The 13,549-nt window shown below is 37.4% G+C and overlaps 1 protein-coding gene across 2 annotated transcripts in view; it reads right to left on the bottom strand.

Annotated features, from left to right (window-relative positions):
* Positions 1–3,703, bottom strand: part of FAM193A (family with sequence similarity 193, member A) — a 50,820-nt gene extending 47,117 nt beyond the window's left edge. The window contains exons 1-2 of one of the 2 annotated variants that reach the window (XM_009890504.1): positions 3,644–3,703; positions 652–897 (exon numbers count right to left, since the gene is read on the bottom strand). In XM_009890504.1, coding sequence (XP_009888806.1) covers positions 652–741 — 90 coding nt within the window. In that variant the 5' untranslated portion in view covers positions 742–897; positions 3,644–3,703. Of the gene's footprint in view, positions 1–651; positions 898–3,643 lie in introns of those variants that run through there. The other variant, XM_009890505.1, reaches the window with a different exon arrangement.
* Positions 3,704–13,549: the final 9,846 nt, after the last annotated feature.

The raw sequence follows: 13,549 nt of genomic DNA, 5'->3' as shown, positions 1-13,549 counted from the left end.
TCTTACATGAGGTTGAATTCTCATTTGAAAATATATTTTAACACTTAATTTAGAAAATAATCACAACTTGAAATATTACCACCATGTATTAAATCAGTGTTTCCTGTGCTACAACAAAGAATAAGAAATTCTTATATGCATACTATGCAAAGTTGTGCTTCTTTATTAAAAAAACACAGGAAAGATGACAAAACTGAGGCACATGCAGGAGGGTGGCAGTGCAAGTGCAGTGACTCAAGAACACTACTGAAAGAACAAGGAATATTCAAATAGTTTACCTCATGAAGGGGGAAAAATACACATAAGCTGACAGAGAACAGAAAAAGTGTAATGATTAAAGTTGCGCTGGTAAGAGTAGAAGAAACAGAATTTAAGTAAAGGGGGAAAGGACAAAGTATGAGATCAAATAAATTAAACGGCAAAAAAAAACATAAAGAGACAAATCCAAGCCTCGCTTTACCAAAAATCCAAAACTCGGAATCGGAACTCCTTAGTTTTGGAACAACTTGCTTGTTCAGTTTAGCTCACAGAAAAACCAACTCAAAATCTCCTGAGAGACTTTCTAAGCATTTACAGCTTAAGTCTGTAAGTAGCATTCAGCCCATAACAACGTATCTTCTTAGTCTACTGAATTGGAGTACTTCAACTTACCACAAGAGATTGCTCTATTGTAGCATGCCTCTCCTCTTTTTCGACTGTTCTTCGACAGTCTGGACACACCCACAGTGGAAGATGCAGCATATTGTTTGCTTTTGGAGATGTGGAAAGTGCTGTTTTGCTAGAATTTTTTATTCCGCTCTCTGAAAGCGAAGTATCTTTTCGTTCACTTCTACAAAGAAGACAATGCTCGCCAGTTGTATATGGTGCCCTTTGGCCCAAGCCAAAGGTAAACGGTGTCTACAAACAAATGTTTCAATACATAACTGGTTATTCACAGAATACACACTAGAAAAACTCATTCTGAGATTTTAAAAAAAACAAACACACATATTTTAGCAGTCACTATTAACTGGTGAATATCTGGAGTGTCTCAAGATTAAACCCGGCTGTCTTAATATCCATATGGCAAAAAATTCTGGTTATGAATATACACCCATTTAAAAAGTAATGTTTTCAGGGAGCATGGACTACAGCTTTCTACTCTAAAATAATTCAGCCTGGATGCAATAATCTAGTAAGTAAAACAAAAAAGCAATAGTACAATTCCTTTTACTGCTGTCCTTCTTACAGATAAAAAGGAAAATAACTGCTCTTTGAAGTTCTATGTCACCTTCTTTTTTAATACCAACTGAAACAAAGACACTTTCAGCTAAGCTTGTTACAAAATAAAAGCTTAACTCAGTTTTAACAAAACCAATCAGTAGGGTCTTAAAAATCCACTATTAGCTATTGAATAAAGTAGACTCTGTAACTTATGAGGACAGAGGCAGTTCCAAACCTAATTTCTCTTCCAAGACGCTACTGTGCATGAAATCATGTTTCAGTCGCGAAATGCTGATTATTCACCAAGACTGATACTCACACACAGGTCAAGCAGTACAAGCCAAACAGAACCCAACTTCACAAGGCACAAGTAAAGTTATAATGAATGGAACAAAACATCTTGTAATGGCAGAATCACAGATTTGCCCAATTGTGTTACAGCTACTAGCTCTGCCTTAATTAGCAACGTCTTCTATGTAAGCCTCAAAATAGTTAAATTCTTTCTCAAAGGGAAGGCAAAATAAGTCATTCATTCAAGCATCCCTCTAGATACTGGTCCAACCTCAATACTAACAAAAATACTGCTTTAAAGGACTTGTAGGGCTGAACTGCACAAGCACAGGTAAAAAGTTCTTTCGGGCAAAGGACTAGTTCAAGTATAACACAATTCACTAACTCTCATCTTGTGTTCACAGCAAGAACAAATCAATTCCCTATTGCTGACATCTAAGGAAAAACAGTACAGCATTAAAAACTCCAATTTCTGTATTCTTCGCATTTATAAAGCTGACTGACTCAGCAATATGGAAAAAAAAAAAAACTAAGAACTCTAGGCATAAAAAAAAGGACACATTGAATTCATCTCCACAAGTATCATTTTATCTTTCAGAAGTTCATGAGAAATATAAGTTAAGAGATTTAGTAAGAACAGCTAATCTCTTTACTCATTGATGCCACTTCAAGAATTCACACCTAAGCACTAAGGCAAGAAAAAGAACAGTTTCTCCAGGTGTCTGCTGCAGGTTTTCAGAAAACATTCTTATGAGGGAAGACTTGCCTGCCTCCTGAAAGGCTGGGACCAACCATCCCCTTACTGGCTCTACAAGCATGAACATATTTCTCAAGTTAGACATTCCTCTTGGCTGACCTGTGCTCAACTGCAGATATTATTAATGCCTAAAAACCCTGCACGCAGGAGGCCACAGCTGCTCATCCCCTTAGCCCTGAGTGTTTCCTTGTTAAAGTAAATTTTTTTGAAGCCGGATTAAGTGCCCTTTGGAATGATGATGACATCTTTATGGATAGTGCAGACAAATCCTTATGAACATCAGCTGCAGGACATCTTTCAACAAATAGGAAAAGCAGAGGACAAAAATGTAAAAGTTCAGAAGTTAAGACAACTTGGCACTTAATCTTTTGCAAGGTAAGGGTCATGCATGGCAAATGCATCCCAGCCATGCTATCAGGACTTCTTGAAGTTAAGACTTACCTGTACAATTTGCTTGAAGCTGCACCACGATCATTAAAAAAGCCATGGCAAATACAGCAGAAACAACAATCCTAATTCTGGCCAACTCACAGACCCAGTAAAACCCCAAAAAAATCTCTCAACTGGGCCCGTATTTATGACAGATTTGAAGTTCAAATGAAAACTCTTGGTTCCTAGAGCACAATGCAAATCAACTACTAAGAATGAAAATTTCTAAGCAGTTTATTTCTAACAAAAATGGTAGTTCCAACCTTGACAAAATCTAGACCATAAGCATCTCAGATTCCCATTACGGTTTTGTCATACTAAAACGAAGCTATGAATTGCAGTTTCTTATTTATTTAAAAGATGATGAATGAAGTGACTGTTCATGCGACCATTTCAACAGCAGCAGTAAACTTTTCATGAATTAGATGAGCTTGGAATTAGGTCACACAATACATTTATGTGTCTTCAGTGTAATCAGAGCAAAGTGTACATTTTGAGAAAAGCAAGATATTTTTCCACTAGTCAAGCTTCAAAAAAATGTGTGATGCATCTCTGCAAGAAAACACCCCAGCCTCCCTTTCTCTCTGAAACATGTTCAGATATAACATTCATAAATGAAAGCTGGAAGTAGGACAAGCCAGAACAGAAATAACTGCATCTCTGCTATGTATTTAGATTTATTTCCAAGAATAACTTTATTACCATAAAACTGCATAGCTTTTTTTGACATCTATGTCCAATTTCAAGCTTATTATAACAATAAAATTTGACTTGAGAAATAGTAGCTTTCACCATTTTTTAAAGATTGAATAGTGAAGTCATCAGAAACTGACTTCAGTTACCCAAGTCCCAACCTCAAACAGAGACGTAGACCTTTTTGAAGAGTTTTCTCTAGTGTGTTTAATACTGTTTAATAAGTAATGCTGCTATCATAATACACCCACAAAGTTTGGCTGCACGTACCTGAGAAACACCTGTGAACTCTGATCCAACAGAACTGTCTGCAAACTGTGTACCATTTAGCGAAACCTGGAAAAAATAATAGTACATTGGTTACAATATTTAAGTTTAAAGTTAAAAGAGGATTAAAAATATTAAATGACAAAACCTTCCCCTGCATCTAAGGGTTGATAAAATAGCTTTTGAAACCTGAATGACTGACTGCAGAGACAGTAAGCCCCTTTTCTTTTGTAATAAAAGTTCTACCAATGCAAAAGTTAACAATTTATGTATTTTGAATTTCTGCACTATAGCTGTTTTATTAGCAATGCAGCTCTGAGATGAAAGAATTGATACAGGAAAAGAGAAGAGTCATAAATAAAACTACATTTTTCCTTCTGTATTTTGATTGTTTGCATTTAGCTTTTAAACTTCTATTGTGAATTGAGACAATTACCAAAGATGCTGGCCTTTTGAAACTTGAATACAATACTGCTTAGAAAAATATGCAGCGTTAACCAGGAAAACTCTTCCACAGCAAGCCTCCAAATGGCATTCAGCTTTTCTGCTGCAGCAGCCTTCCTCCTGCCCCAGGTTATAACTCATAAAGAAACTTCTCAGACCCCTTTTCTCTACCTCGTTTCCTCCACAAGTGTTACAGGGACTACACCAGATATCAATGAAGTGCCTTTCACAACCCCCAAGTGTTTTCGTACAGCATTATTTGAGGACAATAAAACAAGAGTAAAAGTTAGAACAGCGTACAAATTCAAGCCAGTGACAATGAAGAGTCCTAGATCACACTTAAGTGAAAAGGCATTCGATTTAGAAAAAAAAAGGGGGGGGAGAAGGGAAATAAATTCATTCAATTTTCAGTCTATTTTATTCGTTATTTTCCCTCGTCTTGAGCACTGATTTATCTCTTGAATTTCAGATCTAATTTACCTCGTGCCTCTGTTCCACCTTTTACATGTTGTTGCTAAACTCTTTTTTGCTCTCCAGTTTTCTTAAGTCCGCAATAAAAACCATCCTGTTTAACATAGGAAACCCCTAATCTTGTGTGTTGGATTTCCAGAGTTCAGAAAAATATTTTTACCCTGCTACCAAACCAGAAACTCAAACTGCAGACTCCTCCTGTACAATGGAGCGTCTTTCAGTTTTACACACCCACAGGATTACCAACTGCTCAGTTTACAGAACCAGTGAGATTATTGCAAAGCCATTGTCTTCAGCTGGATTTTTCAAAGGCAAAGTAGAGGATAAAACACAGTCTTCAAATCATTGCTAGTAAAGATACGAATAATCTACCACACAACTTCCCTCACATACTTTGTGCTAACTTTCAAGAACAGGTATTTGAGGAAAACCCCTCACACACAGGTCAAGAATCTCAGATCTAAAATAATGGTAGCAAAAGTGCTGATCTGGAACAAGTTTCCTATTTTTACTCAGCCACTTTTCAAGAAGTGGAAAAAAGAAAAGGTCTTTTGAATTAAGGAAAGTCTTCTTCACCAAGAACAGAAATCTTCCAGTACTGGAGGTCTGCTAGTTATTGGCATGCATATGCATTATAGAACCAAGAAACCAGTGAGAAAGTTTAGAATGAAATTGTTATCTGCAGCTCAAAAAAAAATTTTTTTTTTTTTTTTAGAAAATTCAAAAAAGAAACGTTTATCCAAAAACATGTCCTATTCATTGAGAGAGTACATTTACCTTCTTTACATTCAGGACAGTGCTAACAAGAAATGCACGAGCTGTCACATTTAAACATGCAGATGTTGAGTGACCAAGCTGAAGGCAGTCAGAAATGGTACAAAAGCAAAGACAAAAAACAGTGAGAGGTTTCTGTTATCCACTAAATGTCACAGGATGCCAAGACGAAATACTGAACATCAGGAGTGACTGCTTCATGGAACGAGCTGTCATGCTACTAACAAAAGAAAAGGCATCTCTTGATCCTACACACTGTGCAGACTGCAGTTCACAATATTAGTGAAACTCCTCCCAAATTTAGTAGTAGCCTAAATATCTGCAGGAGGAACAAACACCAAGGAATTTAAAGAAAGGAATTAGACAAATAAGAGGAAACTTCAAGAGAATCATCAAAAACTAAGTGTCTGTAGGCAATGAGATTTAAGACATTGTATGTGAGGCTTAGAGCAAACATAAAAAACACAAAAAGGACTTATGTGGGAGTGAGTAATGACATGACAGGCAAGGGAAGGAGATGGCTAAATAGCATATTAGAGAAAACATTAGAAGAATCTTGTAGAAGTAGTCCAAACAGGGCTCAAACAATAGCAAGCTAAAACCAGAAAAAAATACAATGAGACAGCCTCACAAATAATTTAAGGAAGCGAGAGAAAAAACCCAAAAACTACAACTAAATCCTTTTTCAAGGCACATGAGGAGCAAGGATGAGTAGGTAGCCTGTCAGATGCCTTAAAAAATGCTTGCACAAGCTAAGGTCATGGCAGAAACACCAGATTTATTTTTTTGCATCTTCATGTTTCCTATGGAGGAGTTTAAAGATATTCTCCCAGTGAAAGGCATCATTATGGAAGATGCATTAAAGGATCTGTTTCAAGGCGAGGGACTGCTAGAAGAAGAGTACGGAGCAAATGGACAATTCAAAAATTAGCAAACCACCAAGAACAGATTGACATTCAGCCAAGAGTCCTAAAGAAGCTCAAGGACTTTAGTTGCACTAATAATTTCACTATATTAATGCTTGGTTTATACTTCATCACTAGAGGAGCAGATGATTATTTTTAAATATTTATTTATTAAGCTTTCAAAGAAGATCTAGAAATCACAGTTATCCGAAGCCTGTAGTAAGAAAGTGCCCAAGATGACAAAGTTCACTAGTAGCACTAGATTCTTCATGTTACTGAAGAGACTGGAGAACGGCAGAAGGACCTTACAAGATTTAGTTACTGGGCCATATGTTGACAGATATAAATTCTGTGTGCAGATTTAAAGTAGAAGTGACAAGCTAGACAGCTGTCACTTCTGGACAACCCTAACTTTTTTTTTAATGAAAGAAAACTTATTTTTTACAGTCCTGAATATCCTTTTTAATGATTTTAAAGTTTTATGTTTTAAAAACCTATTTTGTGAAGCTAAGTGCCAGAAGAAAGGCTGAAACATATCAGAAACATGGGAATCTCTGCATGCACTCTTCACCATAATTAAAAGTGGGGTGGAAGAAAAATATTTGTTTTTTTCTGTAAGTGTTGTTTACAATAGAAAAGAAGTTACTGTTTTCTTGCAAGTTGCTGTCATGCTAATTCATCCTCTCTAAAATGTTAATTTTCTGGAGAATAAGGCATATACTATCATTGGCACAGTATAATTCATACCAGATAGTATGAAGAAAGTGAGAATCACAGCTTAAAAAAATAATTCTTGATTTCACCTGAATGACCCTGAGGAACCAGTTGAGCAATGAGAACATAAACACTAGAAACTGCCATAATTTGCCACCTTTAGTGGGCTGAGTGACATATTACTAGACAACACACCCCTATCTTTCTTGCAGTTGAAGCCTGATGAAGTCACACAAAGATCATGAAAGCAAGAGCGATGCAACGACTCAGAAGAGCTCAGGAAAAGAAAAGCACAAGAAGAGAATTTAGATTTGACTCACCATCACTGAACCCTAAACAGTTCAACAGAAATGTGATGCTCAAAAAAAAAAAAGCAGGATTTAATCACATTTTTCCTGGGGGAAAACAGCTAGAAAATATTACATTGAGTTTTTTTCTAGTCTCTATCTTTCCTTATGCACATGCAAAAAATCAAACTTACCAAGAGGTGATTAAGGCTACACTTTTTTCAACAATGTCCCTATATAACAAAGGTATTCTATACTACTTGAATTAATTCCCTTACTTTTATATAGGAGGTAAAATATTAAGTTTGTTGAAACATCTGAAACAACACATTTTCTGTAAGTGTCTAAGTGACACTAAAGAAACCTACTGCACTTAACCCTGGCTACCCCCCCCAAAACCAATCAAGATATCTTATCTATGCCACTTACTCTCCTGCCTACACTTTTTGTGCCAAAATTCATTTGCCACAGCTGTTCGGTGCTAAGCTGCTCTCAGGCACTTCCAGTCAGTGAGCACACTATGACATTGCTCTGCAGATTCACATAGCAGCTCTGTGTCGCTTCCCACCACTGTCGCCCAATGCCGTTTGGGAGGCAGCAATCCAGTCGCGCTCACTGGTGTAGACCTCCCTCCCCGCAGCCCAACTGAAGTTCTGACTTGGGTGCTCTCCAGTCGCAGGCTGAGCTGTTCCTCTCTCTCCCAGGCATAGCTAAATCGGTCACAGAACTGCTGCTGGCAGATGAGTGACACTTACAAAATCCTAACTGATTTCCAGATACAAAGAAAGATTTCTTTATGCCTTCAGTTCAAGAGATAGGAAACTATCTGATTTCAGTAAGTGAAAAACTAGGATCCTTCCTCCCTAACACCAACTGATATAAGGATACACCACTGTGAAAGTCGAATGCATGGATGAGGGGAAAGAATGCTAACAAATGCATGAGAGAGAGGTTCAACAGTAGGTAGCAAACAAAATCCGATGCAGGACATCTCTGGACCAGTAAGACCTGGAAAGGCACACAGTAGGAGAACTATTCTACACATGCACCATGGTTCTCTTCTCCATTCATCTAGTACCAAGGACTGTCAGACAGGACAGCATGCTGGCCAGACCTCTAGCACAGCAAGATTTTGCTTGCTTTAAGGATTGCTCCTGAATATTGTCAGTAGTGACCGTAGTCTGTGCAGTAACAATAGTCTCTGCAGAAGGTATATTACAACACTAAAGGGATATTATAATGTAAAAACCAGCAGTAAACTACCAACACTTAAAAAAAAAGGTTAAGGAAGGGTTAAGTCCACATTATACCCAGTTAACATCTGGTACAGCCATTTTTCAGAGGAAGAGCAAACTGAAACAGATCTACTCAGCAGTGTCATCACTCTTGCAGGAAGAGCAAACTGAAACAGATCTACTTAGCAGTGTCATCACTCTATGTGATTTCACTTATTTCAATATTCAAATTATTTTTCATCTGCTGTACTTTAAGAAATCCATGAACATTTTTTTAAGGCAGTCGAAGTACTCATCCAAGAGACTAAGCAAAGTACTGTCTGGTTTCTCACCGAAGAGGTTGTCTTTGCTACACTCTGGACATATCAGTTCCACGCACCACATGAAAGCGAGAACAAACCCACCCACCAAAATACTGTAAGCCCTGCAAGATATTGACTACTGCAAAAATAAGGCAAAACAAAGCATATGCCTAATAAAGCTAAACATTACCTGCACTACAAAAAAACCAGTGTATTCCATTTTTTCATGAAAGTAGTTGTTGCTAAGGGTAGTTTAACACTGAAAGAAATGGTCCAGGGAAGTCTTGGAATCAGATGAATGATCACCCAGAACTATATTCAGGAATCCTCTCAGAAAGGATGACCACCTTACTGCTGCAGCTACGGGTATACTTATGGTCAATATCGACATGGCCAAGAAATGTAGAAGCATCCTCTGGCACAGCGTGCCTGGACCTGCTGCACTTTGCGAGGGGCAGCTGGACTGGCCCAAGGGGACTAGTGGTCCCTGTCCATGGTCATGAAAGTCTGATGCCAAAGTGGCAGGTGAACTGGAAATTTTTCTAAGAGAAGGTTAGATACAAGTCTAAAGATTATTTATTTTCATTGTTAAATAACCCCCAGAAGTACTAGAGATCTTGCAGTAAGAGGACATGTCCTTTTAGAAAACCATACTCAAATAATTTTAAAAAAGATTAATTGTAAGAGTTGTCTTCCTAGCACTGGTGTATGGAGAACACAGGATTAACACGCCCAACAACAGGGTGGAAAATAATCAGCAATACACAACACACTTCCAGGTTCACTGGCACAGCAATGCTCAAGCACCTATCAGAGTTTATTATTATTGTTTTAGAGAAAAAAATTCTTTTGACACCAGTTATACAAAATTTCATTCCAACGACCTTTTACGCAGTAGCTTAGAAATTGGTAAATGTTTGACTGGCAACAGTGAGAAGTTTGGAGGTTCCTACTCTCAAACATAGTCATGGTTTACTGTGATGCAGTAGTGAAACACACTTTGGCAGTGAGGTGCTGGGGGTGGTGCGTAAAGACCTCCAAATAGTTTTATTAACTATAATGATAAAAGATGAACAAACTACCATAGTACTCAATCCTGATCTAGAAGCAGGAGTGTTTTACTTAAGAAATTGACATTATAAACATCTAAATTTTTAATGTGATAATCACACATCTCTAGTGACACTGAACAGAATGCAGTTATACTTACACACTTGCTTGCCAGAGAGTCTCAGTATTATAGAAGAGACACTGACAGAAAAAATGAGTGTTGATTAGCTGTAAACATCACCAACAGGGAAAGCTGTGAAGGTTTCCTATCCAAAAAGGCCCTTATTTTTACTAAGGACGCCAAACTACCAAATAGAAACCAGGAGGCAAAGACAAGGTGATAATAATTAAAATTTAAATATCCACATTAAGGTAGCCAACACTTGATCTGACCAAGTGATTAATTTTGCAGACTACTAATCTCTTTTACGAAGCATGCTATTTTGAGTATTACTACTTACAGACTCCTAAGTTATCCCTTCCTGGCCTAGCCTATATTATTCTAGTGAAGTCCACACTCTTGAGATAGGAAAACTTTTCAATTAAGAAAAGCATATCCATAAACAAGTCAGTGATGCAAGAAGTCAATCCCTTGGTACTCCTTTAAAAAGCTATTGGACTACATGCAATATCAGAGAACCTTTAAACCTTTACACCGATTAACAGGGATGTTGAAAAACAATGGCTGCAGAAGAGCAAGCATTCCAAGGACTGTTACAAGGCTTTCATGACTCTCTTGATATCCAAAATTTGAAATACAAAATCTGAATATTACTCTCAAATATAGATAAACTACCTATTAGATCTGAAATAATTGAGTAACAGGAGAAAGAAATTGCCAGAAGTTGAACAACAGCCAAGAGTAAAGCCTTAGTGAGAAACCTGTCAGAGCTTCAGGATGGCAGAAAGCACTGCACACCAATATAGCTAACGTGTTGACTCAACCCTTACTTACACTGATATCTAATACACAGCACATTTGTGTTCAACAGCTATCGTAATTAACAGAAATCATTAACATCATTCTAAAGAGCTCAGTCAAATGTTTAACCTTACCTTACTGTTCTGAAGTAGAAATAAGCCAAAATTCCACTTGATGGCCAAGGAGCTAAGCACAACGTGACTGCACACCCCGCCCCAGTCACAGAGCAGATTTGCTGCAGAACACCATGTTAGCCATGAGACATAGCAACTAGTTATGATAACTAACAGTGTGTTACTAGAACTCATTTATGTAGGTTCTTGTGTATATACATTTGAGTAGGGCAGGTTGGAAATCATGTGACTGTAAAGCACACTAGCCCATCATGTCACGCTCCCTCCATCACGCTTTGCAAGCGGGAATTATGCACTCAAGGGCTAACCACAGGAAATAACCTATGAAGGGGAAAGGAGGAAGAAAGACAATGCTGGCACTAGGAAAAGACGATTCATCTAACTTGAAATTTCACACTCATTTTGTTCGTAAAGACAAGCAAAAGATAGGAAAATGCCAAGCAGATAGCACCAGTGTTGCTCTCAATTACAAACCCAAATACTTGTTCAAGGAGCTAACAAGGCTGTTGTCAAGTAGGTCACTCATTTAGCCCTCCAAAAGGTGAAATAAGATACCACTTCTTATTAGGAACAGCATACTAAGACAAATCTGTTAAAGTTTTTAAGACATATTTCACAATAGACAGTTATCATATTAATCCAAAATTAGGTACTCACTATCTAAGCATCTCTACAGGAAATTCTTACAAGCAAAATGGGTTCTATCCCTTTTGACTTGTGCTACTGCCAAAAAAGTGTGAGATCCCAGGTAAATCCCTCTTTAGCCAATATAACAAATAGTTTTCTTGTTTGTAGTTTTGCTCATTATACACACACAATCAACACTGTAAGACTTCAATAATTTTACTGAAACTTCTACTGCAATTTTAATCTTTTTCATGTATTAACATTGACTTCCACTGTTTTCTTTATTAAGTAAAATCACACCATTACAGAATTTGACTAACCTGCAAGACAGGTTCTCTGAAGGCTTCCCTTCTTCAACAAGTCATATTATTAAAACTTATCACTTGGATTTAAGTAAACATAACACTGTATTTCCATAGCTTAGTAAAAGCTATTCCTAAAATAAATTGTTGATGTCAAATAAGCTGACAAGTTAAGGGTGGAGAGGCTTGATTTAGAAAGCTCAATCTACCTTGCACACAGAAAACAAAGCAAGCTTACTATGAATGACTCAAAACCTCAAGAAAATTATTCTTCTCCCCACACCCCAAGATCTCAAACCTGATTTGCTTCCTTTCCAACCGTGAAATCCCTTAGGACTTTTGATACTAAGTCAAAACGTCAGAAGAGTTTTCAACGGAACCTGAAACTATTTCAAAGGAAATACTTTTTCCAGTTGAAGCTTTTATCAGCATAGATGTTCAATCTAGGACAAGGAATTTAAAAAGTGTAAGTCACAGGCATATACTGGAGTTGTTCAAAAAGACCAATACTTTCTGGTTTAGCAAGAGTTATGAGTTAAGACTGAGGCTGGGGGTGGTTGAAAGGCTGTCCCTGTCTCACCCATTTTGGGAGATACCCTAAAACAGAACCAAGACAACAAGTCTCTACTACCTCCTACTAAAACTCAAGTCTAAATTACTTGGCCAACAAGACCTTGTGTCAAAGAATTTTTATAAGATGTATCTATTTACAGGCTCATCAAAGGTGGGGGTGTGGGGGTGTACACAGTCTTGTTTTTCCACATAAGGTATAATACTAACAGTTGGAAAAAGTCAAAGGCAATGCCCCACCCCCCCGCCCTCTTTCATCCCTCTACATGGAAAAATGCTGGTCATGCACTGTTAGCATCTGCCGGATCAAATACATAGATAACTTTAAAAACTCAGTGCAAAAAGTATAAGTAACCAAGGTTTTGTTTTGTTCTCAGTATGACCAGACACACACGAAAGCCTCAAAAAAATAGAGCAGGGAGGAAGGAAGTCAGACTGCACTGAGCAATAAAGAATAGGAAGAAAACCAGTCTTCCTTCTACTTCTAGTTCTTTAAGGACTCAGGTCCTCTGAAAATAGGTAAAAGCAACACTTGTGGAGCATTTACACAGAACTGATTACTTACCTGCTGTGTCTTTTTTTTTTTCCTTTGGGTCCTCAGAGCCAAGATGCAACAATTCTACACTAGCACAGCAATGAGAATAAACTAAAGTTGTCTTAGCTGCTTAAATTCACAAACCACAAACCCTTCAAATCTTGACAGACAAAAAGCTACACTCAGAAACAGCCACCTTAAATGAAAGGAGCTACACAGCAAATGAAGGTGCCTGAAATTATCCCAAGAAACTTTTTTTTCAGTAATATCTCAGAAAGACAACTTTGAAGTAGCACTTTCAAAAGAACGCAGATATTGTTATTCTGTAATGAGTTTTAAGGGAGCAACATCTATATTCTGTGCCCTTCCTCACACACATTCTTCAATAGCACACTTAATTTTTCTTTTAGCTGAATCAATCTAAAATACATCCTTCAGGAAATGAGCACCTGTTAGGAAATAAAGAGTTCACAGGTTATAGTACCACAATATGAAAATATTAGCACACACAAAAGACCTATGATCTCTAGAGGAACTAGGAAGCATTTATGAACCAAATTCAAGAAGATGAAACCCTGATCTGTATCCCATTATAAGACAGAATGATCTACAATTGCTTAACTTTAACTGGAAGTTA

Source organism: Charadrius vociferus, unplaced genomic scaffold (assembly GCF_000708025.1).
Source record: "Charadrius vociferus isolate BGI_N301 unplaced genomic scaffold, ASM70802v2 scaffold88, whole genome shotgun sequence".
Lineage (NCBI taxonomy): Eukaryota > Metazoa > Chordata > Aves > Charadriiformes > Charadriidae > Charadrius > Charadrius vociferus.
Note: the sequence above shows the minus strand (reverse complement) of the source record. Positions and strands in the feature narration are given on the sequence as shown.